This window comes from Ptychodera flava, chromosome 15 (assembly GCF_041260155.1).
Source record: "Ptychodera flava strain L36383 chromosome 15, AS_Pfla_20210202, whole genome shotgun sequence".
In the NCBI taxonomy this organism is placed as follows: domain Eukaryota; kingdom Metazoa; phylum Hemichordata; class Enteropneusta; family Ptychoderidae; genus Ptychodera; species Ptychodera flava.
This window is the reverse complement of record NC_091942.1, coordinates 522042-547019: the sequence shown is the minus strand read 5'-3', so window position 1 is coordinate 547019 and position 24978 is coordinate 522042. Positions and strand designations below refer to the sequence as shown.

The following is a 24978-nucleotide window of genomic DNA, read 5'->3' as shown; positions in this document are numbered from 1 at the left end:
GTATTTTTGTTTTACTTATTTACAGCTATGTAGCATGACCCTCCATGTTGATAGTGGAAATATCATTCATTCATAAATTTACCTTCGCAAAAATGGTCTACTGCTTGATGCCACTTTTGGAACAGAGCGTCGCTAGAAAACATATCATCCCTTCGTCATATCCGGTAAACCCCTATCTGTCATAGATTATAAACAATTTGAAAAGGGCCGTCAAATTATCGTATATAAACAAGACTAGGAAAGCGATCGAAAAACATCACATGCAACGTTGAAAGTTCTAGCCTTACGTAACACAAAAGCTACCTACTTGAATGAATATGGACAGTATTAGTTTGAATAGTCCTATGTGTAGATTGTAATGACATGTCTGACAGTATGTAGAAAGTGAATGAGACAAATGACGCATTTTGAGAAGATTTCTCGTCTGACTCTGTAAGATAGCATGTTCTAAATCTAAACAACTCGAAACCGACATCCAATCATCTCAAACTATTCAAAGAAGGACACGCTATTGTCAGACTTGCGGTATTATTTATATTCCTTCCCGCTTAGAGCATTAAAGTTTCTATGGTATTTGATAATTATCAGTTAATTCAATTTGAGTTGAAATCTCAGACTAAAAATAACACATCGTCTTAAAGACGGAATGTTAAGTTTGTGAAGAGCGAGGGGATAGTTTACGATAAGAACTGTGAAACATAAACGGTTACTTACAGTTAGGCAGTAACTCCTAAAAACAGTAACATGACGTTCTTACATGAAGTTACGTAAATTTCCACAACTAATTAGAACTACTCACACTGCTGTGTTTGTTTTCTTCTTGCCTGTTCCGAAAACACGATAGAAAAAAAAACACGAAAGACATCTTTGTAATCGAAACAAGAAATGTTTATTTCATCATGAAGAAGCAGTATTCGATATGTTTTGACCACTTTTTAGATCCATACGTTTTCATCGTATCCACGTATTCCATAATACCTATTGAAACATTGACAGTAAAAGGGGGACTATGATTGAATCTATAGGAAGACGAGTTCGAAAACGGACCACCCCGGAAGCTTTACATACCGTGCATATTTCGGCAGTGACAGCTGCATTTAGTATTTGTGGCTTTCCACGTGTGGTACCAGTCTTACATAACAAACGTCGCTCGTTGTTGTCGCCAATGAAATGTGCACAAAACTTAAAGCATTGTCAAAACCTATTTCGTATGTTGCCGAAAAGACGAGCGCCCTCAATATTAGTACAGCAGTTCCTCTTGGCCAAAGCACCAATCTGTCCATTTTGAAGCTGTCGCAAATCAAACATCCATCATCCATGATAATTGATTTAATGAAAAATGTCAAGATACATGTACATAATAAGCAGAAGAGAGAGGATACAACAAGGAATATATAGCAACCCAATAAATATGTAATTACCTGGTAACAGAACGTCAATGTCTAAAACATGACCATATTCAATTACAACCTGTGTGACTCTGAACGATATGTGTCACTTGTAGTGTGTGCGCAGTGAGTGTGGAAAGATATTGAACCGTTTCAGATAATATAAAGCAGAAGTGTTACATATGCCAATGGATATTGATAAGATTTCCATAAACCAAGGAAAGAAGGGAAAGGCGGACATCGCGATTGCATCTTTCTTCGGCTGTACCGACCACATTGGTCAAAGTTTCATGGATGTTCATTTCCCCTTGACTACCATAGGAGTGTTCTTTTATGAAGCAGTTCCCCAGTGATTTTTTGAATATGCTGCTTAGATTAGTCACTTTTCAAAACCCATCTCTTGTCAGGTGATGCCAGGATCAGTCTAAAAAGAGAAAAAAAACAGCAACAATACAGTAGAGAGTGCATTCGATTGACGTTTCAACGCTTTAAACATTTCAGAATGTGTATTTTGAATGACCAGGCCGGACGTTCCTAGTAATCAAAAGGCAAATTAACAGCCAGTTTCGTCTGCCTTCATTTAATCGAGTGATCGACATCGAACGTTTATTGACCGAAATACGAACTTCCTACGAAAACGAGGCAGTGTTGAACTATGGTTATTCGTTATAAAATACTACGCTAATATTTACTCTAATTCAGTCCGTGGCTCGTTTCCGGCATTCAAAACACATCGGACCAATATGATGTAAATGTATTGTACATTTCGCCGTCATAATTCTTGCATCGATGTCTTCGTACACAAATTGTTCGTGCACTGAACTTTCCCGGATTTGTTCAGATATAGATAATAACTCACTTGAAAACTAAAGCTGAGCAAATGCCTCCAGCGGGTGGTCCAACCCAGTAAACCCATTGGTCTGTCCAGATACCAGATACCACAGCCGGTCCAAAACTTCTAGCTGGGTTCATAGATGCTCCAGATATTGTCCCGCTACATAGATAAACAGATAAACGTATTGTTATTACCACCTTCGATGGTGGATATAGCAAGGATTTCAGACTTAAAGTAACGGCCATAAAAGTCGTGTGTCACACAAACACACACACAGACGCACAGAGACACGATATATATATATATATATATATATATATATATATATATATATATATATATATATATATATATATATATATATATATAAACACAAAATTACATCAAGTACAAAGTAATGGTTTACACTTGAAGTAATTTTGTGATATTATTTATAACGCTCTGCTTTAGCATCGAGCACTGTAATTTCCCACTAGGACATCTGTATACTTCGATATATATATATATATATATATATATATATATATATATATATATATATATATATATATATATATATATATATATATAAAGTATTGAGTATCTGATGCATTACAGTAAGTTTTAAAACAGAAACTGATTTTGCTGCAACAAAAAAGTCAAAATTAAACTGGCTGTGTTCTGAAAAATAAAAGCACGCTGGACAGGCTCTACCGTTGCTGACGACTTACCCGGCCAAAATATCAGCTGCAACAGCCATGCCGATGGCTAACGGTGCCAAATTGCTAGGTTTGCTGTCAACAGCTGTCTGTAGCACGGTTGACACCAACACCATGGTGAGCACCCACTCGCAACCAACAGCCTTGTCTGTTGCGATCCCTGCGCCAAGTAATGTAGCGCCCCCATTGATGAAGTCGAACTGTTCTTTTGTCAGAACAGCCTACAAAAAAAACAAAAACAAAACAAAACAAAACAAAAAAACAAAAAACGTACGTCATTCACAGTTACTAAATCAAACAGTCACTTTTCCATGCAGTTAAGATAACACAAAACAAAAATAGAACAATTCCAGAGACTTGGCCTTGGTCTTGCGACTTGCATATTACTATGCATATCGATTGCAACTTACAGACGATGTTAAGGTGGTTTAAAAGACTGATTTTCGGGTCTACTTGACAAATATCAACGAAAGTAAACTTGTATCTAATATTTTATTAATTGACGATCTTACGAGATCTTAAGATGGGAAGTCGAACATAATAATCTTAATAATGATTTTCTTACGCGATACAAAATGTCAACGTGTTAGCAAATTTTAAAGATCTAAAAAGACAATGGTGGGGAGATGACTTTGTTACACCACCTCAGTAAAGGCATAAATTTCATACCTTTCCACATCTTTCCATTACTTTCTAAAACATTTTCTGACTCTTTCTTTCACAATACACATTGTTGGATTTTTTTTAAAAACCAATATTATCCCCCCAACCAATGTGAAGTTTGACCTTGGTAAGCAGAGTCTGTCCTGTCTCTGGTAATCATGGCATCTTACCAAGACAAGAGCTGATCCACAGATGGCTCCGACCAATTGAAATACAATGTAGAGGCAGCCTAGGATAAGATGAATACCGCCAGAACACATCACTCCTAAAGTGACTGCTGGATTGAAATGACCACCGCTGGAAAACAAAACAGGCGATTTTGATTCTGGTTCACCGATTTTAGCCTTCATTTATTCTGTCAGCTGCAAACACAGCATTATACAGGAATCTGGTCAAATTCAAATTCGTAAGATGTTCAGAGAATTATATACTACGGCTGCTCACTGGAAATCTTGACAACATTTTCATTGATTTATTTTCCTTCTACAAAACAAGTCTGCATCGTCTAGCCAAAGCTCGTTGAGATACCATGGATGTCTATTTTTTACATCCATGGAGATACGAAGTACAGCCTTTGCTAGCAAAATGCATTGCGTACAATTGGCAGTGCTTGTTGTTGACAAATGAACATTTGTCCGGACGAGAGTTCAGTCACCAAAAACTTCGAATAACAACGGATATTACAGATTGCATTGACATGTTGAAATTATGGCATTTCGACATGATTTTTGGTTTAATCAAGAGAATGTACTTTACCGACATGGTATACCTTGACAATGGATAATAAATGAAAAGTCACAGCTTCAGTTGTCGCATCTGACACATTACGACCAGCTTTGACGGCACAAATGCACATTCACGTCAAAGGCACACATTAGCTGTTTTGACTGTCAAATTGTATTCCTAAATTTGATGTTATTTATGAAGGCAGTTATTTTACTTGGCAAGGATTTTGAGTGGTCGGTAAAGTGTACCAGTCCTAAGTCCAGGTGTACAGAAAGAACGTACAATGAATCAAATGATAACATCAACCTCTTTTATCTCATGAAAATTATGCAAATGGCCCGACTGCTGCACCAGCGATGTAATATCTCCTTCATGACGAGAACAGACTGACACTAGGCTAAGACACATCTGATCATCAAGGGACAATAAGCTTTGTACAGCGACTTGACTCTGAAGTTGCATTTGACACTTATATGGTTATTCTAGTTAAGTATTTCTTATTTTTTGACTCAAAAATTCTCTAAAAGGCCATTTTTTGACTTTAATGATTTACTATAGTAGCAGTCACTTGAACATATGTTAAAACGGAGATCTGTTTAATGAAACACAAGCAGAAAGTCTGCCAACATGTCGGTCGAAGTTATTCATCAGCCACTTTTTCAAACAGAATGATAAACAGCCACACTTTATCGACCTTGGATTGCACAGGTCAAAGGGTCTCCAGGGACACCAACATTCAAATAAAAATGGTTGAAATTGTCTATTCTATAATGCCTGACTAATTAAAGAACCGATTCGACACATTATCTGATCATCAAAGGACAATAAGCTTTGTACAGCTAACTGCCCTTGTAAAAGGTCCCTTTGCAAGTTGAAATGCGTCCACAAACCTCCAATAAAATGATCACGACAAGTCTGTACGTCCAACCTTCTGCTAGCAACGGTCTTGAAATATATATGTCAAGGGTAACTCCATTGTAAATTCCATTTTATAAAAACCTTCTCCTTACAAATTTGTTCTGTGTGAAGTCCATGACCCGCCCGTTGCCATGGACCATCCATCATCACAACCATCCATCATCATCGTGACGTTTTACAGCGACTTTGACATATTGTAATTGAGATTTTATAAAATGCTAGGTGACCATCCACACATTTCGATGACCACGCAAAGACCTCTCATATTATTCTATGTTAGATTTGATCCATCGTGTTTTAACTTGAAGATTAATTGTCATGTTAAGTAGCTGTACTGTTCAAAGTCCAGGTCAAGTGACATTAAAAATTATATTTCTGGAAAATAAGTGCTAGGGACTAAACAATTAAAAAGTCATAACTCACTTCCAAAGCGAAGATCGTCAGTTTTCGGAAACATGGAGTTTTTTTATATCGAAAATTTTCCACTGATTATGGTTGTCGGATGATAATTTACTGCGTCGGTTTACGTCCATTTTAAACCTTTGACCTCTTATTTCAGAAGTTAACATTGACTAGCATGTGGACGTGGAAAATTTGGGTGATGAAAAGTCCGATGCGAATCGAAGAACGCGCATTTCATGAGACAAGTCTTTACACCGACACTTAGAGAGTTGCAGCTGTTAGGGTTTTCAGGCGCACTTCTTCAAACAAACTTTAAACTTTGCAAACATTTAATGAGTTGGTGTAAAGTTGCAGCTTCCATATCTAATATCGCAAGCAGACTGAGTCAAAATACACCGCATTACGCATGCGCTACAAGTGCTAAAACACCTTGATGCAATGAAAAATGTACGGCACAGATATGTCAAACGATTTATTTTTAACTTAGCTGGTCACATTTCATGACTCCGGATTCAAGAAATAATATATTTTTTGGTTTTGGTCCTGACTTTCAAGCTACATTTACGACAAGGACGAAGACGGGTCATCGAACTGTCAAATAACATTACATATTTAGGTTATCAGTTTAAATTTAAAAACACATTAATTTCCATATTAGCAAAACAGAACCGACGTCTCACAGTCCGTCCGTGCAAACTCTGAACCGCAAGAAATAAATTTATCAAAATAGAAAAAAAAAACATTACTCACACATTATTGATAAAACGACTTTGATAAATACGCCATGGGAAAGCGAAGAGTTTACACGCGATGGTTCTTGAACGACTCGGGTGTAATTTGTAAACTTTGTAAACATGATTTGTTAATAATCTACGACACGAAAACAGTCTTAATCTTACAGCCGTCATAGCCATGAAACAGAGCAGAGCGATTTGTACTGAAGGGACACTTGTGGAATGTGATGCCATCGTATCATTGTAATATCAACGTGTGATTGTATCTTATGTCTCGCGCAGAGATAAACTGCATTGCAGAAGAGTGTAGTAGTAATCTTACAAACGTCGTTCCCTAAAACGGAGGCGAGCATTTTGTATCGTTAATCGTTAATGCGCTCAAACAGACGACAAAAAGTGACGTCATAGATATTATGATGAGCTAACTGTTCCAAGCAGTTCTTAGATCATACTTCAAAATAAAATAAACGCTGCCATATGCTCCATCTATGTAACCGACACAATTTTAAAACTGTATCAACTTTCAGTACAATGCTAGTTTAGGGGCTCGATGGCATATCGGTATAGACTGTATAGAGCTGTCAACCATCTTGCTCTACGCTCTCTTCTCGACCAATGTAATTGAAATAACTACCTGGTCAGTTAATACGTAATAACGTATTATGCGATGCTAACATTTGTTTTGTACTAACTAAATAGTCAGGTATTTTCCTGTCGAGATCTGCGAAACTTTCATAAATCTCACCTAAAACCTGAACCGATTATATAGTATGACGGTCAGCTGATCAGACAGTGCTACCGCTCCTATAGGATACACTGATCGATCAAGCCTGTGCTTTGCTGGGTCATGAACAATAAAATTGTGAAAGTAGTGCAAATATGGAAGCAGACGCGGACAAGCACTTAAGTATAGACGATGAACCTAATTAGATATCTCAGGGAATATTATGAAGCATATTTTCTGAAAGTTGTCTCAGATATTTTATTTCCCGAACTACACAACATATCGAATGCGAATGTGTTAAAGCAAACTGACATAGATTAGATATTGTGATGTCAGATCTATGTCGTCTAATGTCATTCTTACTGAGAAAGAAAATGTTGAAGGTTTTCAATACGAAGAGATACTGAATTTTCGATTTACCTTTTTGATCACATTAAATCGTTTACAAAAGGTAGCTTTTGACGGGGAACTGTCATCATGGGGACATGTCACATCAGGTGTACCCAAAGCGTCTATTTTGGGTCCGCTCCTTTTTGTACTTTATATCAATGACATGTCTGAATGCATGAACCATGCAAATTTATCTTTGTATGCTGACGATTCCAAGTTATTTATGGCCATTACTGATATGTCCGATTGCATCAAGCTACAACAAGATATCAACCAGGTTGTGAAGTGGACGAGCAAATGGAAGTTGTCATTAAATGTTAAAAAATGTTCATGTATTTCATTCACTTTGAAAAAAACGTCAAAATATTTCCTTACAGATGTGCTAAGCAAACTATCTTGACTCGCACCAACTTTGTAAAAGACTTTGGTGTATTTTTAACAAGTAAACTTAACTGGAGTATGCACATTAACCACGTTGTTTCAAAGGCTTTTAAAATGCTTGGATTTATCAAGCGTTCTTGTAAATATTTTAATAGCATCAAAGTTTTAAAAACATTGTATGTCTCCTACGTCAGAAGCCACGTTGAATACTGCTCACCCATCTGGTCCCCTCATCAATTATATTTAATAAAGAAATTAGAAAGAGTCCAAATAAAATTTATCAAGTATCTTTGTTTCCGTTCATCGATGGCTTACTCAAGGGCTCTGTATAGTAACCTATGTTATGAATTTCGCCTTCCCACATTGGAAAACAGGCGAACATTTTTAGACACTCTTTTTCTTTATAAAATCCTTCACTCAGTTTATAGTGTACCAAATGTTCTTGCACAGATTCATTTTAACGTTCCTGCTTTTACATTGCGTCGTGCTGTTCTTTTTAGACCAGTGTCAGCACGTACGAATATCTTGAAACACTCATTTTATCACGTTCTCAGACATATTTTAATTGTATCTGTAACAAGCAAAATTTAGTTATTCTTAATAACTTCAGTAATTTTCGTCATGGATTATGTAAGATCCTTTTTTCTGAATGATTAATTTTATCTGGATGTATTTCTGTGTATATTTCGCTGTGTTGCTGTGTTTTGGTTTTTTCTTATGTGAATTCTCCTGTCTGTTTGTTTACGTTGTAACTGTTATATATTTTTCGTTTTTGTATTATATTTTTATTTTCAAACGAACCTGTTATTGGGGCAACCTGTTGGTTCGAGATTACATAAAAAATCCAAAAAAACCCCAAAACAAAAAAAACCCCCGAAAAAACACAAACGTTCTAGTTTGATTATGTCACTGAGTATTGTCTCACATATGTTCTATTACAAGCTTATCCTGCTGAACGCTACATTACGAAAACAGTAAACGAATTGTTTGGCACAGGGTTTTGTGTTGTTTGAAAACTTTGATGAAACAGGAATGTTCGAAAATAGCATGCGTCGAATTTCACATTTTAGTCATCAGATTTTGATAAGGCGAACACTTCCACATTCATTGATAAGCTAGCATGTGGAATTTTTACAAAGTCATCGCTTACCGAATGTCATCGCTCCACGGCTTTCATATTATTATTGTAAGCCAACTCACTCTATTGGGATATTGGGATATGTGCTTGCCCATGAACCAATAAAAGCGGCCAATCTCCGGCGATATTACAAAGATAAAAAGCTGACAAGTAGAATGCTCCAAGGTATACTTGCATGATAATCAAGTTAATTTTTATGCAAATACATGTTTGATTGGTCACAGAGGAATTCATCTCAAGAAAGTGCTTAGTATATGGAAGTTATAGTCAGCAGGTTAATTTCCTAATACATTACGATCTGCCTTCTCAGTTGAAGTAAAGTCATAGAAAGATATGAATTCTACAGACAAATAGAACTATCTATGTAACGATCTCTTTCTCATCTACGATAACATTCGAAAGTGACCGACTGAAAAAGGCGAAAAGATACCCCACCACAGTTCATCGTACCTGCGAAGATCGTACATGACGTCAACGGAAAATTTCGATTCAAATACTTAACAGGTACTGGGATTTAAAGAATATGTTATAGTTCACTCTTACCTCACTGCCCCAATGCCTGCAATCAGCAGAAAGATAGCAAGTCCATGGGCTAGTGCAGCTGCGATCAAACCCGACGCACCGTCGATATCCCCGTCAGGATAACCGACCACCCCGCTGAGCGACCCGATGAAGACGAATAACATTACACCAAAGAATTCGGCAAAGATTGGTCGAACCCAGTTTTCCATCACGGCGAACGGTGTCATAATGGTCATGTCTCGTCCGCTGTCTCCATTGACGAGGTGGCTTTGGCTTGCCGATATCGATTTGTGCCCGTCGCCGGTCTCGATGTCCGACATCTCTACCTGGTCAGGACTTGTTGTGCTGGAGATTGAAGCCATCGTGAAATTTGAAAGCAAGGAGAAAGAATGAAATAAAATAGTTAGTGCAAGTTGTTGATGACAAGACGGAGGCAAAGAGACCAGTACATTTGCTACAAATCTCCGCCCATTCGGTGTAATTATTTTGCAGAAGTTGAACGGACTGTCTTCAATTTAACTCCCTCTGCAAATAATGGGCGAGCTACTGTGAACTTTGCGACGCTAAAACTTGATATACAAAGCCTTGCGAATCAACGTATGGGGATTAAAGTTTAAAGTGGGATTGCCTGACACGGGAACTTAATCGATATGACAATCAAGAACGTTTGACTTCTCTTCAATGACAGCTAACCTGCAAGAAGTCGCATCACGTGTGGCTGGCATGAAACAAATACCTATGAATGATGGTAAATATTTTCCTCAAATGGAAAAAAATGAAATGTAATCACCTAAAATTCACCAAAACACCAGAACAAGGTGACTGATGTATTGACTGTAGTTTCTACAGTGTGTACGTGTACCCTGATCCACTATCAGTGTCAGTTCATATAATTACGTTACCTGGGAACCAGGTTTAAAGTTCACACACGACATATGCCTAATGTACTATAGTGTCGGATCGTTGTTGGGTTTATTATGGTACAAATCCTGTTCATGTCGCTTTGAAGAGGAATCTGTCATTACTTCAAATTCGGATATCCCACATCGCCATTACTAGCGCGAGCGCCATGTGCAGGTCGACAATCCCGGTATTGTGTGTAAATTTCGAACTTGTAGAACTGAAATTGTCCGGCGTCGATTGCGATGACCGCATGCACCATTCCAACATCAGTCTCTGTACATGTATAGTCTTAAGGGTCGTGGAAGGCTGCGTTCACAAAAAAACAAATAGGGGGCTGGAGAAATTCAGGGGGGATTTGAAAATTTTGGGGGTAGTAGAGGAGGGGGGACTTGAGAGTTTTGCTCTTCCTATAGGGGACCTGAAAAGTTTTTGGTTCCCTTTCTTTACGATTCCAAGGTTTGGTGGGTAATTCAATGAACATTTAATAACATTTTAATGTCATCCGATTGTTCTAATGTTAGAAATAATTAAACAAGATCTAGAACCAATTGGCGCATTGCATTACTTTTTTCACAGAACCTGCAACTGTTGATGTTTGTTTCAATATTTCTATGCAGTATATAAAATACAGTTTCTTGCTGTCTCCTACAGCATCCAAAAGCCTTCATATATGAATATTTAATGATAATTGAATTAGAGTCCGCACTGAAAATCATTTGTCAATGATACAAACGCAGAGTACATATTCACAGGCTGTGTTTGCAGGTTGAATACTGGACAGTTCAACACGCTGTTGGAAGTAGAACAAGAATGCAGTTGCATAAACTGAACAAAATTATCGTCAAAATTATCAAAGTTAATACAGCTACTACCCTGCTACTGCCTACGGGCAGTGTCACTGTCACTGCATACCGGCAATGACAGAGATAGTTCTGACTATAAATACCTGAAGGAGAGTTCGGGTCATGTGACACTCATGAAAGTGAAACATTCCAAGTCTTGTAAACAAGATCAGGCCTGATAGCAACAAATGGAAGACCAGGAGACTTGAAAGTTATTGGGGATTTTTGAACTCTGGCATATGAGAATAATCAAATATTAAAGAAAAAATATGGGGGTCACCATACTTGATTTACTAAATTTTCACATTCTCATCGTAAACTAACACAATTGTAAAACTTTTGAAAGTAAAGACTTTAATTTAAATGAATTAATGTGTGACTAAATGGAATTATTTTAATTTTACCAAATTTACCATTATTACACAAAACATTTCAGAGTTTAAAACGTTTATTTGATTTAATTTTTTAACCTTCAAGTATTGTCAAGGTTGTAAAACTTAAAGTAGCATCTAATATAGCCCGGAACTCACAATTTGCATAACCTCTCATGATCGTCATTTTGTGTGCTCGTCAACAGGTGCCACTGACCTGGCCAGAGTTGCATCAACTCAAGTCGGCTTTGACCGATAAATAAAAAAGTCCATTGTGTTTAAAAACGGATCAATAAAAGAACTGGCCTTAGGAATATGGCTCTACAAACTGCTAAGAACAGGTAGTGTTGAACATCTGCTAGCAGAACTGCTCAATACATGTTTATTTTTTTTCTTTGCGTGCATCCATAATAAATATACGGCTATATGATAATGGGTGAGGGGACTTGAAAATTTGTTATCATATAGACTTTGGGGGAGTTGAAAATGTTTGAGTATCGAGGGGGCGGGGATCTGAAAAATAAATTTCAATCACGATTCCTCCAGCGCCCCCTCCCCCAACCATTATTTGTGAACGCAGCCTAAAATGACGTAAATTTGAAATTTGAAATTGGAGATGACAAGCCCATGCACGTTGATTCTCTCGAGCAATTACCGATTGATGTATTTATTTTCAGAAAACAGTTCAAGAAGACTTATCGAGGGAAAACTTTACATCAGGAGCAAGGCGAAGAGAACGACCCTGGGAAGATATGGTATCCTCCTTGGCGATATCTCAAGAGTGAATTGTAATATGTCATGCTCAGGGACTCACCGTTCCTCATCATTGTGTTGAGGGCGCTGTCATCACCGACTGGTTTTCATCCCTACTTTCATCATATTTTCACGAAAGCTAGCTATGATATCCCGAGTTTTGTTAAGTTTTCTGTGGATTCGTTTTCCACAACACAACATTTGTGTCAATTGTTGTCTTTGGATCATAACCTTTAATCATTTTGGTACAGCCGAGTACGAGATAACCACCGGACCGGGGCAAGTAAATGTTTGGTGCACCGAGTGCTGTCGTACTCAGTCTGCTCCTCGGCGAAAGGGGTCATCGGAAGTGACTGTGGCAGTGACTGTGGCATTGGTCGTAATAGAGTACACCTCCGTATGCACTAACTTTTCGTAATTTGCACTATTCAAGTTTCTAGTGTAAGAGTCTATAATAGTACTACAGAGTACTACAATTATATATCGCTACTACATCATATCACGTGACAAATGATAGCTCACTCAAACGGCTGTCAAAGTTGGAACAGCTCGGAGTCTAACTAGCGGCCTTTGAATTATCACCCGGAGAAATATACCCACATGAATGAATTAAGGATTGTTACTGAAGAGACAAAGTTCACGCACTTCAATTATCGTAATGATTGCTAGGGTTGATATTAACGTTGGCATTCATAGTTAAATGCGTGGTACCTGGATCGAGGTTTGCTCCTTAACCATGCAGGTGTGGGGAGTGTCGACAGCAGGCTATAGAAAGAACGTTCAGTCGTATATACACCCTCTCAATAGATTTCTTTCCTGTTCTAACATTCCATGATCACTTGAAGTAGGCAAGCTCGTTTAATTTTAGGAAATAGCAGAATATTCCAGAATAGACTGAAATAAAACCAACATACTGAGAAAATTATTTCACTGTATGTTCTTAAAAATCGGCCTACAATGAGAAATTGTTGACACAGTAGTAATAATGAAAATGACATTTAAGGCGTACGTAACTTCTGCTCAGAGAAGATTGCTGGATTTTGGGCTGAGTTCACAAATATATTAACAGCATACAATAACATTATTCAATCTTTGATTCAGTAATATTCAAAAATTGCAAAGAATATGTAGATGTTAAAACGTAACTTACAAACTGTTGTACCCAAAAGGCCTGTTATCGCTTTGCATTCCGTGTGGGAGTATGTGTGAGTATTATTGTGTGGGCACCCCGCTTCGAAAGTCATATGACAGGGCTATCGGTCATGTGCCCACTTCAGTGGTCAGAGTAAGACGGACCCGGGCCATCAAGCATGGTTTCCCGTTACGGCTCAGACGGCTACCTGTATATACATGACTGACAACACCAATGGAATTGAGACAGCCTTACCGGCTTCGTTAAGAGACATCTCCACATTGGAGAGAAATCGATGCCGGAAGATTCAGACCGTTCGGTCTTCAGTGTCTTGGAGGTCCTGGACCGCCTTGTCATTATGAGCAGGGTTCGTTAATGCTCCCCATACAGACAGCCACATGTCCATAACAAATTCGTTAAATCGAATTGGATTAAAATAAAAGCAACATGTGTATTTGCGAGGCGATATTGTCTCTACCATGGAATATAACTTGGGTCGGCAGGAACCAGTTTCTCACGCTGTGATCTCTAAAAAACCATGACACAGCAAAATTCGGTAAATTTATTAATTTTTTTTAAATGCGAAAAGCTTGATAGGGTTGAAAGACTTACTACGTACTGTTTCACTCAATATGGATTGGCATTATCACGTTGGCATTATTCCAAATCTGAAAATACGTGAACTGGCACAACAAAGGATGACACAATAGCTGTGAATATGTAGTTGCTACTAAATATTTACATCGTATATCGTTGTAGTTGTATCACAATTATATTAGTACCGGGTCAATGCCATTCTTCTCTCAATATCTGAGAGCCCACATCTAATAACTTTATTTTTCTTCACCGTATGTTTTTTTTAAAGAAATATCTTAAACCTCTACCAGAGTGCGTTCTGACACAGATTGCCGGATATGGTAAAGTGAACGTATTATTTTGAGAATTTTGCACTTTTCTGTCACGCGAATTTTTTCGAATGTCACATTGCCGAAAACATGACATTTTGCATTCTGCAGAATTTTTTTCCCCGCTATTGACATTCTTGATTTGTATTTTTATCCTAAATTCAACAATATGCTGTTCAATCTAAAAATAGATGTCAGCGAATCTGAAGTTGAAGATTTCGAAATGCCAGACGAAACTAGCAATGATACAGTGAATCGCGTCGTGAAACATCAAATATAGAATGTAGGTGAAATTAAATGACCCACCTTTCTGTTCACAACCTGAAGGTCATTCAAGGTTGACCCATATTCTGACCCAAGATGACTTTCCTAATTGTAGCTACAAACTCTGCAGTAACAATGATTAACAAATGGACCTGTGTGTTTATATGCTGTAGGCCTATATAACATTTGCCGTTAGATTTGAATGTATCGTTAAAATTACATGAGTTCGTTGGAGGCGATCTTAACCTCGGGGACTGGAGAAAACCAACCCCTATGCAACGCTAGCTTCCTGCCAGACATAACCGCAGTTCCGACAAAACTGTGGGTGGACCTCGATATTGCAAATGTCGCCTGTTATAAAAATAGAATTCAAAGAGGTAGTGAAGCCAAATCTCCCTTACTTACATGGATGCATGTGCACGTGATAACGGTGAAGAGAGCTAGCGAACTACCACACTACACTTGCCCAGAAATGCATGCACGACCGCCACATCTAGCTATAGTCGACACCATATTCAGCAAGCAAGGCAAACAGCGTCGACCTCGACAAACTCACACTCCTTTATGATGTAAATGTTCAATGGTCAACTGATTTGGTTCAATAATGATTGAAAGAAAGGAGCAATAGGAGAGTGTATTTCCTACAAACTAATTTTTCAACAAATGTAATATCACGCGTTATATTAGAAGACATGAGAGGCTTCCGTTCTTCCGTCGATTTACAACTATAAAATCAACTTTTGTCTGTCGCAGTTGAAAGAATCAGTTGAAGAGACCGATATAAGTATTCTTTTTTTCAGTTTTGAAAGAAGTCCGAGAGAGGAACTGTGTTGTAGGAGAACAACAACAGTGAATATTTTACTTGTCGAAACGATAGGATCAGACAGATTGTATGGATTCGTTAGCTTTTAAGTGTAGCATAAAATCTTTGATGATCTGCCTAATTTATGCAGTCATATAAAATTTCAGATTTGATTGTATTTCTACCAGTTCCATCATTTCAAAGTCAACTTATGTATGTGTATGACTCAACTATACTAAGGGAGACGTTTGGAAAAATATTGTAGGAGATAGCTCTAACTGTCTGCAATCTTAGAATGATCCTTATTTACGTACATGTGTGTATGTCATGTCTGTAATCCCATTCTCTAGTAGTTTTAACTTTGAGGTATCCTCTGCTTCAGTCTTAGACTTGGTTCAAGTCCATGATTTGTGAACGTGTGAGTAGGGTGAACGCGATGATTTGTGTTCTGTTTTTCATATGAAACGTGTGAGTGAGCGGAGTGAAGTTTCACACGAAATCACAGAAACAAACTCACTAAGGGACTGGACACAAATGACAGGGGGGGCGGTGATTTTTGGGGGTGGATCGCCATTTTTCGCGTAAGCATTTTTGAAGGGTCATAAAATTTTGTGCAAGCCTATGGGGAGGGTCATCTTTTTTTTGCATCAAAGCTGAAATTGCATGTGCACGTATTGAAGAATATGGAATACTGAAAAAAGAAAAAATACCTCCTGGCACTTTCATTTTTTGTCATTTCAACTTTTGGCGCTCCTTTGGGCGCAAGTTTAAGGGTATAATAAACACTGTATTGATGATCCAAGCAGCCATATTGATTTAAGTGGTCATGATTTCTACTTATCCAACTCCTCTATTGTGCATGTAAACTGTCCCCTATAATGACGCTTTCAATAACAATGTAGGAGATCACTTATTTGATATCATTCTCCCATTGACAATACATTGGGTATAGGTTGGTGTCAAATGTTCATGTCGCTGTATGTACATTTTTTTATTTTTTGAGGACATTGACAGAATACAAACTATTCAGAATAGTGCAAAATGTCATCAATAACAACTTGAAGCTTCAGGTTGAACAACTATTGAATAACAAGTTAGGATCAGATAACCTATGAGTTATTTGTAGTTTCCTCATAGCCTACAATGTATAGTGAATCGACATTTCAGTGAAATTCCAAAATCAAATTTCTTGCACAACCATAGACTTGAAACCACTCTAGTCTAGTCATGAACATTAATACTACTAATTAGGTGTACATAAATGCACAGATTTACCTAGTTTTGTTTTGGAAAAAAAATATTCATAGTTTCATCATAGGCTGCCATGCATAGTGAATTGACATTTCAGTGAAATTCCAAAATCGAATTTCTTGCACAACCATAGACTTGAAACCACTTTAGTCTAGTCATGAACATTAATACTAATAATTAGGTGAAATAAATGCCCAGATTTACCTAGTTTTGTATTGGAAAAAAAAATATTCATAGTTTCAACATAGGCTGCCATGTATAGTGAATTGACATTTCAATCGAATTCCCAAATCAATTTCTTGCACAACCATTGAGTTGAAACCACTCTAATCTAATCATGAACATTAACACCAATAATCAAGTGTACATAAATGCACAGATTTACCTAGTTTTGTATTGGGAAAAAAGTATTCATACTTTCATCATAGACTGCCATATATAGTGAATCGACATTTCAGTGATATGCCAAAATCAAATTTCCCGCACAACCATTGACTTGAAACCACTCTAGTCTAATCATCAGCATTAACACCAATAATCGAGTGTACATTAAATGGACAGATTTTCCTATTTTTGTATTGGATAAAAATTATTCATAGGGTTTCATCATAGACTGCCATGTATAATGAATCAACATTTCGGTGAAATTCCAAAATCAAATTTCTTGCACATACATGGACTTGTAACCACTCTAGTCTAATCAAGAACATAAATATTAATAATCAAGCATACATAAATACACAGATTTGCCAAGTTTTGTATTTAAAAAAAATTATAGTTTCGTCATAGACAACAATTTATAATGGATCAACATTTTATGCGAAATTCCAAAAACAATTTCTTGTACACAGATGCACGTCTTACCATCCTCCTCTAATCAAGTACAATTATATCAATTATTCAGGGTCCATATATGCACAAATAGTGCATATTTTTAATTGTGAAATTTTTTTTTACAGTTTTGTCATAGACGACCATGTAAAGTTTATCAACATTTTGAGCGAAATTCCAAAATCAAATTTCTTGTTCACATGAGCACTTGTAAACAACCCATGCTAATCAAGTAAATTTATATCAGTTATTAAACATCTATAGATGAACAGATATTGCTAGTTTTATATTGGAAAATACAGGTTCATAGTTTTCTCGTAGTCGACTACCATGTATAGTGAATCAACATTATCGATGAAATCTAAAAATTACATTTTTTGTACACGCATGCACTTTTTACCTGCCACTTCAAGCAAAGTACATTTACATGAATTATCACACACATATGATTTGATATTTTTTGGACAAAGCATTATATCGGCCACATTTTGCCTTCCTTTTGGGAGGAGACTTCAAAAGTATAGCAAGTCAGAAGGAGGTCTTGAACACATTGCGGGTTTGTTGGGGGTGGTATTGAGTAACAGGGGAGGGTCACTTATTTTCATGCACGGATAAGGGGGAGGGTCACTAATTTTTGTGCATGAACTTTTGAAGGGTCACCATTTTTGATGCATCGGTGTTTCGATTAACACTGGTCCACCCCCCTTGTAATTTATGTCCAGTCCCTAACGCAGACTCAAAGGTAACGCTTTCGATCAAAAGCAGAACCTGACCAGGGCTGCCAAATCTCAAATAGCTTTGTATGAAAAAGAGAAGATACAAGAGAAACCTTTGCAAATGATTTCGTTTAAAAATCACTGCCTTGACCCAAGTCCAGTTCACTCTGTAACCTATTGTTTCTTGTTTGACCATGAAATCATGCTGAAATGCTCAGCGTTTAGCTGGTCAATACCTCCTGCACTATTGTAAGATTCCTTTGAAAACAATAACATCGTATATTATTCACAACGCGGTGTGTTGTGTTAATTCGTGATTCTAAATACTTCGAGGATCATGAAAATGTACTTAGAGGGACAGTTGCTGTAACATTTGTTTTGAATCCACTGTTGTTTCTTGTTCCACTTTCAGAGCATGTTGAGATGCAAGTATTCAGTTTGCCGACTCAGCCTGTACATGTGTCGACGGCACTGTTATTGTTGACAGGTATTTCAAAAGTAAATAATAACAATGCATTTTAGACTTACAAACGCTGTGTTGACAAGATGAATAGTTGGTGTTATATTTGTTAGAACAAAACTTTAATATGAAAAAAACAAACATCGGAGTTACAGCCTCTGACCCGTTATGAGGTTGTCCCGAGATTAAAACATTGAAACGAATATCGAATAATATAGTTAATAATCCCCGTATGTATGACAATATTTAGGGCGGCTCATGATAGCGATGTGAATTCAGCATAAATAATACTTGAATTGACAGATTGCCAGCTGTAATGAAGACGATATAATTCTACAGCCCCAGGATGAGTAACGTATGGCAATTGTGGCTAATGCTACCATGGACGATACATTGTTTGTCGATTAAAACACAGGGCAATTAACTGTTTTGGCATATAATGTCTTAAATTCGTGCACAATGGGATACAATATATGTATCAAACCCCCAAAAATCTGTTGTTTGAAGTGGGTACAAAGACTTTTAAATTTCCACAACAATGCATTGTGGGATAAGCGGGAAAATATATATTAGTCGTTACAGCACTGACAAGGAAGACTGAAGTTGTTCGAAGAATACTGCTCGATCGCTATCTCGACTTGTACAGCGCCATCATTATCGTCGGTCCACTTATACAGACAGTCTGAACCTAGAATACCCATGTAATTCAGTGTCACCTCGTACCACTAGCTATTGCATGTATAGAAATGCAAGACAGTGCTGTTGTAATATTGTCAGTTATCTGAAACTTTCACAAACCCCTTCGTAGGAGACCATATTACACATTAAAAGGTGACTTTAAAAGGTGGTGTCACTCAAAGGAGCAACTGCATGGGGTGTCCAATTTGGCATGCACAGAAAAAGGCCTTTTTTTTACATTGAACACTCCACGTGCGTATTGTATGATCACAATCACTTGCAAACAAAACTTTCACTGATAATTTATCATTTTCAGTTCAAGAATTCATGAGTGACATTAAGGATATACTAAACTTGAAGCAAGTCTCATCTGGCCTGCAGTCTACTGTCCTAGCATTCACCAATATCCTCTCAGAAGTAATCGATAAAGATGCACTTCTTAAGAATAGAATTGTCACTGTGAAACCCGATGAGGGACAATCGCCTTAAGGTAAAGGGCGACGAATTCGGACGCGCACACGCTTTAGAACGTTTCTGCGCAGATTTAACTTCAGCCTGCCGCAAATGGGTTATTTTGTAGCTCATGTATTTAACATCACCTGTCATTGTTGAAATTGCGCTTTTACTTAACTTTTTGACCCAGTCTCTTAGAAATACATGTGACCTTTAACCTTGTCATATTTTGATCCCCTAGGAAGCTGGTTTTTATTCAATATGAGCGCAAAATTAACATTTCTCTCCCATTTACATGGCGCATATTACCCATTCACCTGGAGATATTGTAAAAAGTAGCGTGGTGACACCCTTTTATTAAAAGTGTAAACTAAATGGTATTATGTCAGGATTTTATTCGCCAAGTTTGGTCAAAATGACACCATTCAAAGTGACAGGAAGAAAGTTCGAAAATTATGTAGTGATATAATTTTGATATCGTCATTTTGTAATCGATACTTATGTTAAAATTTCTTTACAAACATCATGAAAACTATACATTCGATAGATATGGATCTTAATCCTTGGTATTTATTAAAATCAACTCATTTGCTAAGCGTTTTTATAATTGCTTTCTTTAGTTTAAGTGAATTATATCATTTTTATTTATTTCTAACGACGCCATTTTAACGTCCGTTTCCATGGAAACGAGCGTGGTGACCCCCATTTTTTATTTCATTTTTGCACTTGCACAACTTCAAACAATATTTGTGCAAAGTTTCAAGAAAATGACACCACAACCTAATTTTGACGTAATTCGTAGTGCTTCACCTTAATACAGAATGACTTGTGTCATAACTTAACGACAATCAGAAAGCAAAAAGAAACATTGTACCGCCTTCAATTTCCATGAAAAAGATTTATAATGACGTATATTTGTAAATAATGATCAAGTTTTATGGCATTCAAAATATAAATTCCGACCCCGAATAACGATTAGTCAAAAAGGGTTAAGAATTAATAATTTGGCAAATATTCTGTGAAATAACGGGAATTTACATAATTTGAACCATCATTTGTACTAAAGTCTGTTCTGCAGACTGGTCGGGCGTAAACTTATAACTCGTACTTGAAACATTGGCAGTACATGGCACATCACGACGTACTTAAAACATTGGCAGTACATGATATGGCACATCACATGAGACGTACTTGAAACATCACAACTTTAGAAGCCTAACACACTACTTTGAAGTAAAAAATTATTAGTCTTGAAAAATTTTACATTAATTTGTTTTCCCGTAATTGACGTCAGATCACCTAACCATTGTGGTCTATAAGCTTAGAATTCCTCAGCGTGACGCCTCTCTCATGAAAATGATAAAATAATTTTCAAATTACTGGTAATGATAATGATATTTTGTTTCCATCGGGTTTAAATGCAAACTGCTCTAAAGTGACAATAGCTCTAACTTTTGATGAGATTTCATAATGTTTCAAACAAATGTTAATTTTTAAAATCAGTTTTCGACAATAATGACTGATGTTGCAAACAAACAACCTTGTGTTGAAAAGCTGAAGATCAGATATTTCAACACGATTTTGGAGTAGAACAGCTAGCAGAATATTGTCTTTTATAAATAACAAAAAACAAACAAACAAAATTTAACACTGGACATTAGGCCTATAGTCAAATTTTCAGCTGTTGTATCTTTAGGCCTATTTCATGAAAATTAACTGCCAGTGGTTCGATTGTAATTGTTGGCGGGCATAGAAGCGCTGTTTATCTTGGCATCGGAGGTAAAGTTTGGCAGATCGTCCATATAGCCGACACGAACACGAACTGTCTGGTACCGGCTACCAATTACTATGAAAAATAGTAAAGAATGAGCTACAAAATCAATATCAGTTTTAAGTTGCAGGTAGAATAAGTCTTTGCCTTTGTATAAAATACCACAAAAATAGTAGAAAGTGAGCAGCCAGCTGAAAGTTAGTCGAGGAGACCTTAAACGCACATCATTAGCATCTCATTGTCGGCTACATGGACTGTGTGCCTAAATTAGACCGTAGACAATACGAGTCGCCATCTGCTTCGTTCATTTGGGCAATATGTATTTTAACATGTTTAAGCTTCCACTTTGATGGCCAAATATGACATTTATTTTAATATGTATGTTTGGCAGAGCCATTGAATTATTTGGTGATCCAATATCGGAAATTTGATGAAGATGGTAAAATTGAAAGGAAAGGAAACTTAATCTCAATGGGGCAGTTAGAAATCAGGTAGATATTAGGCTGTATTGGAGGCCTATTACTGCATGCCATCAGTCTATAATGCCTGCATGTGATATGCTAATGCCCTTTTCGTGAAGTTGCGCGTCTCGATTTTATTTCGCTGGTTGTAGGAGCATTCTCCGGAACTGACCATGGATGTACAAAAGAGAGCATATAGTTTTGTGGCAGATTACCCATTACTGGTTCTGTCTGAGTCATTGCCTGATATAATCTGGACATGCCCTGCAAAGTTTTGTGTGGGCAGCTACAAATAAGGAGCACTGCAAGAACACGACCAGAGAGGGCGTCACCCACCATCTCCCGAGATCAGATACGCCCATCTGATAAGCTCGTATGCGTTGGTCCATGGATGTAAAATAGTCTATTTTTTACATCCATGGTTGGTCATATGAAAAGAAGATACCTGCTCCTTTGTTCCTTCTCCTTAGCTCGGTGAACTTGATAAACTAATTTAAACGACAAAAGAATATCATATACGGAACTTTGCCTTCTCAGGAAACTGGTATGAGTGGGCCGAGTTTAATAGTCCAGCCCACGACTCCAAATCGACCGTTGACACCCGGAAGTGGCCTTCACACGTGTAAACACGTCAACGTCAAAACATTCTTTGTGTGACATTCATTGGGTGCTTCGTCATTAACCGGTTGTGCCATACACCAGCAGTCCAGTCCCCGGTTCTAATTTTCTGTCACATCCAGGAACAAACTGAAGAAGGCATGGCGACAACTGAGTTCTGCGTTACTTTGTACCCTTATAACGGCGACGGGCAAGACGAGGCGCTCACTTTCAACGCCGGTGAAAAGATAGTTGTGGTTGAGAAACCAGACGATGGCGGTTGGTGGAAAGGTGAAAAACCCGGGGGTTCGATACGAGGGTGGTTCCCGGCCTCTTATGTTAAAGTACAGGTAATTGTGACTGATTCGTAGTGTCTTTCTCCCAGAGTGACGTTTCATTATCAAATTAAGATTCCAAGACTGTTCTTAGTTTCACTTTTCACACAAAATGAACAGAGTTTGTCCCAACACCACAGTGACTGAGTGAGTCTTGCTAGCTAGCTGTCGGAAGTCTCGGCCAACGTCCGGTGCTAAACCGCAGTCAAATACGGTCTAGCAGACACACAGAGCCCGCGTTTCTATTTTTAAAAAGAAGTTTTGACGAAAATTGGGTACTGAATATTTCAGAAACGCAGAATGGTCGACTTCAAAGTGCAAAAAACAACGCCTGTAGTCATCTTGCAATTTGGGTTCCTCCTTGTTTCGAACTCTCTGGCCAACTTCGTCGAACAGAAGTTATATAACCCATCACTTGCCATGACACGATGGGTTACTAATGTCAGAGCACGGAGCGGAGGTACTCCGGGGGAGGTACTATGTTCTGAGCCAGCACGACCGCTAGGCTCTTATTGCATTTTTAGTTCACTGAATATGTCAGCTTCAAATTATATCATTTCCGACTCTTGGCTAATTTTTCAAGTCGTAATCTTTAGGAATTTGGCCGTTTCACTGTCGATTCAGCCCTGCCACGCACGCATAGGATATAGCATAGGTTTAAATCAAAGACATGAGCGATATTTGTCAATGGTTTCCTTGCGTTGTGCTTTGAATGTGGGTTTTCTTTGCTGCACTTTTTCTATCCGAAGGTCATGACATACTAGAGTCGAGTCATGTATCTTTACAGTTCTGTTAGGCCTGATAGGTAAACTACCGACCCTAGTCTCAGAACATGACAGAGCGAGTGTGTGTTGTGAAGTACAGAGCGTTAAAAGTTGATGTGCAGTACGGAAAGTCCCAAAGCTGCATTGTGTATGCAACAAGTAAAATTCTTTCGTTTCGCATTGGGCCGACGAGTCTAAATATAAATAGGCAATGTGAAACAAAATGCTGCTATTCGTGGATTTCACATAGAACCTGTGTGAATTTCACATAGAACCTATTAGAACCTCAATCAATTTTTTTTTTAAAGTGCAGCATAGGGACACTGTGGGGGACAGATATTCAGACTCTCAAATTTTTACAATTCTTTTCTGATATACCGCTTGTGGAGGTTTATATTAAAGCTCTTGGTGTAAGAAAACTTTTACCCGGCTAAGTTTTTTGAAAGTCGAAATTTTATTTTCTTCATAGAGTTAACAAAGGGATGGTGGCCATTTTGAATTTCAAATATCGGTAATTCTTTGGTTATTTGTTTCTCTAGTACCAAAATTTGCACGGTGACCCTAATTTTTATTCTGGATTTTGAAAGAGAATAGTTGAAAGATTTCTTAAGGAAAGTCTGAGCAAAAGTTTAGTCTTTCACTTTCGATGCACAAACTACCTTAAGAACAACTAGACCGAGCTAATTATTAATCTGCTGGTGACATATGAACTTGGCAGGGTTACAGTTGAAATGTATTTTGTGGTAGTTATACTGCTTTGTTCTGCAAGATTGTAAAATCTGCAATTAAATAGAAATGTTTCCTGTATGAGGAGAGCATTAAAAAAAGAACCCAAGGTTATAGAGTTCCCTGTTTGATAATCTTTCAACAAGGAAAAGCAGTATCAGAATAAGTGTCAACAGGGATATAAAGATCAACACTGATAAGGCAATTATTATTTAAAGATAAACATCTTAGATAGACACAGGCTTTGTGAGTAACAATTATGGTAATGATGATTATAGTATTGCTTTAGTTTTGAGTACTTGGAGCCAGCTCTCATATGATGTGAAACAAAGCAAACATGTTTTTGATGCATCTACAGTGCATAATTATTGTTCACAAAAATTGAGGGAAATGTTAAATGACATCTGTTGTCATTAGAGTTGAAGGAATGCAATATGGAAGTGC

The 24978-nt window shown here is 37.5% G+C and overlaps 2 protein-coding genes across 7 annotated transcripts in view; one reads left to right on the top strand and one right to left on the bottom strand.

Moving 5' to 3' along the window:
- Nucleotides 1–866: 866 nt before the first annotated feature.
- Nucleotides 867–24978, bottom strand: part of LOC139150877 (uncharacterized) — a 116606-nt gene continuing 92494 nt past the window's right edge. For 3 of the 6 annotated variants that reach the window (XM_070723312.1, XM_070723313.1, XM_070723310.1), the window contains 5 exons: nucleotides 9541–9864; nucleotides 3755–3881; nucleotides 2934–3142; nucleotides 2248–2382; nucleotides 867–1812 (listed from right to left, as the gene is read on the bottom strand). In XM_070723312.1, coding sequence (XP_070579413.1) covers nucleotides 1764–1812; nucleotides 2248–2382; nucleotides 2934–3142; nucleotides 3755–3881; nucleotides 9541–9864 — 844 coding nt within the window. In that variant the 3' untranslated portion in view covers nucleotides 867–1763. Of the gene's footprint in view, nucleotides 1813–2247; nucleotides 2383–2933; nucleotides 3143–3754; nucleotides 3882–9540; nucleotides 9865–10309; nucleotides 10414–13538; nucleotides 13592–15094; nucleotides 15226–24978 lie in introns of those variants that run through there. The other 3 variants (XM_070723315.1, XM_070723311.1, XM_070723314.1) reach the window with 3 other exon arrangements.
- The window catches only part of LOC139150876 (growth arrest-specific protein 7-like), a 100895-nt gene continuing 98356 nt past the window's right edge, over nucleotides 22440–24978 (top strand). Inside the window, exon 1 of the mRNA XM_070723309.1 lies at nucleotides 22440–23059. Within this exon, the coding sequence (XP_070579410.1) occupies nucleotides 22871–23059 (189 nt within the window). The 5' untranslated portion in view covers nucleotides 22440–22870. The remainder of the gene's footprint in view (nucleotides 23060–24978) is intronic.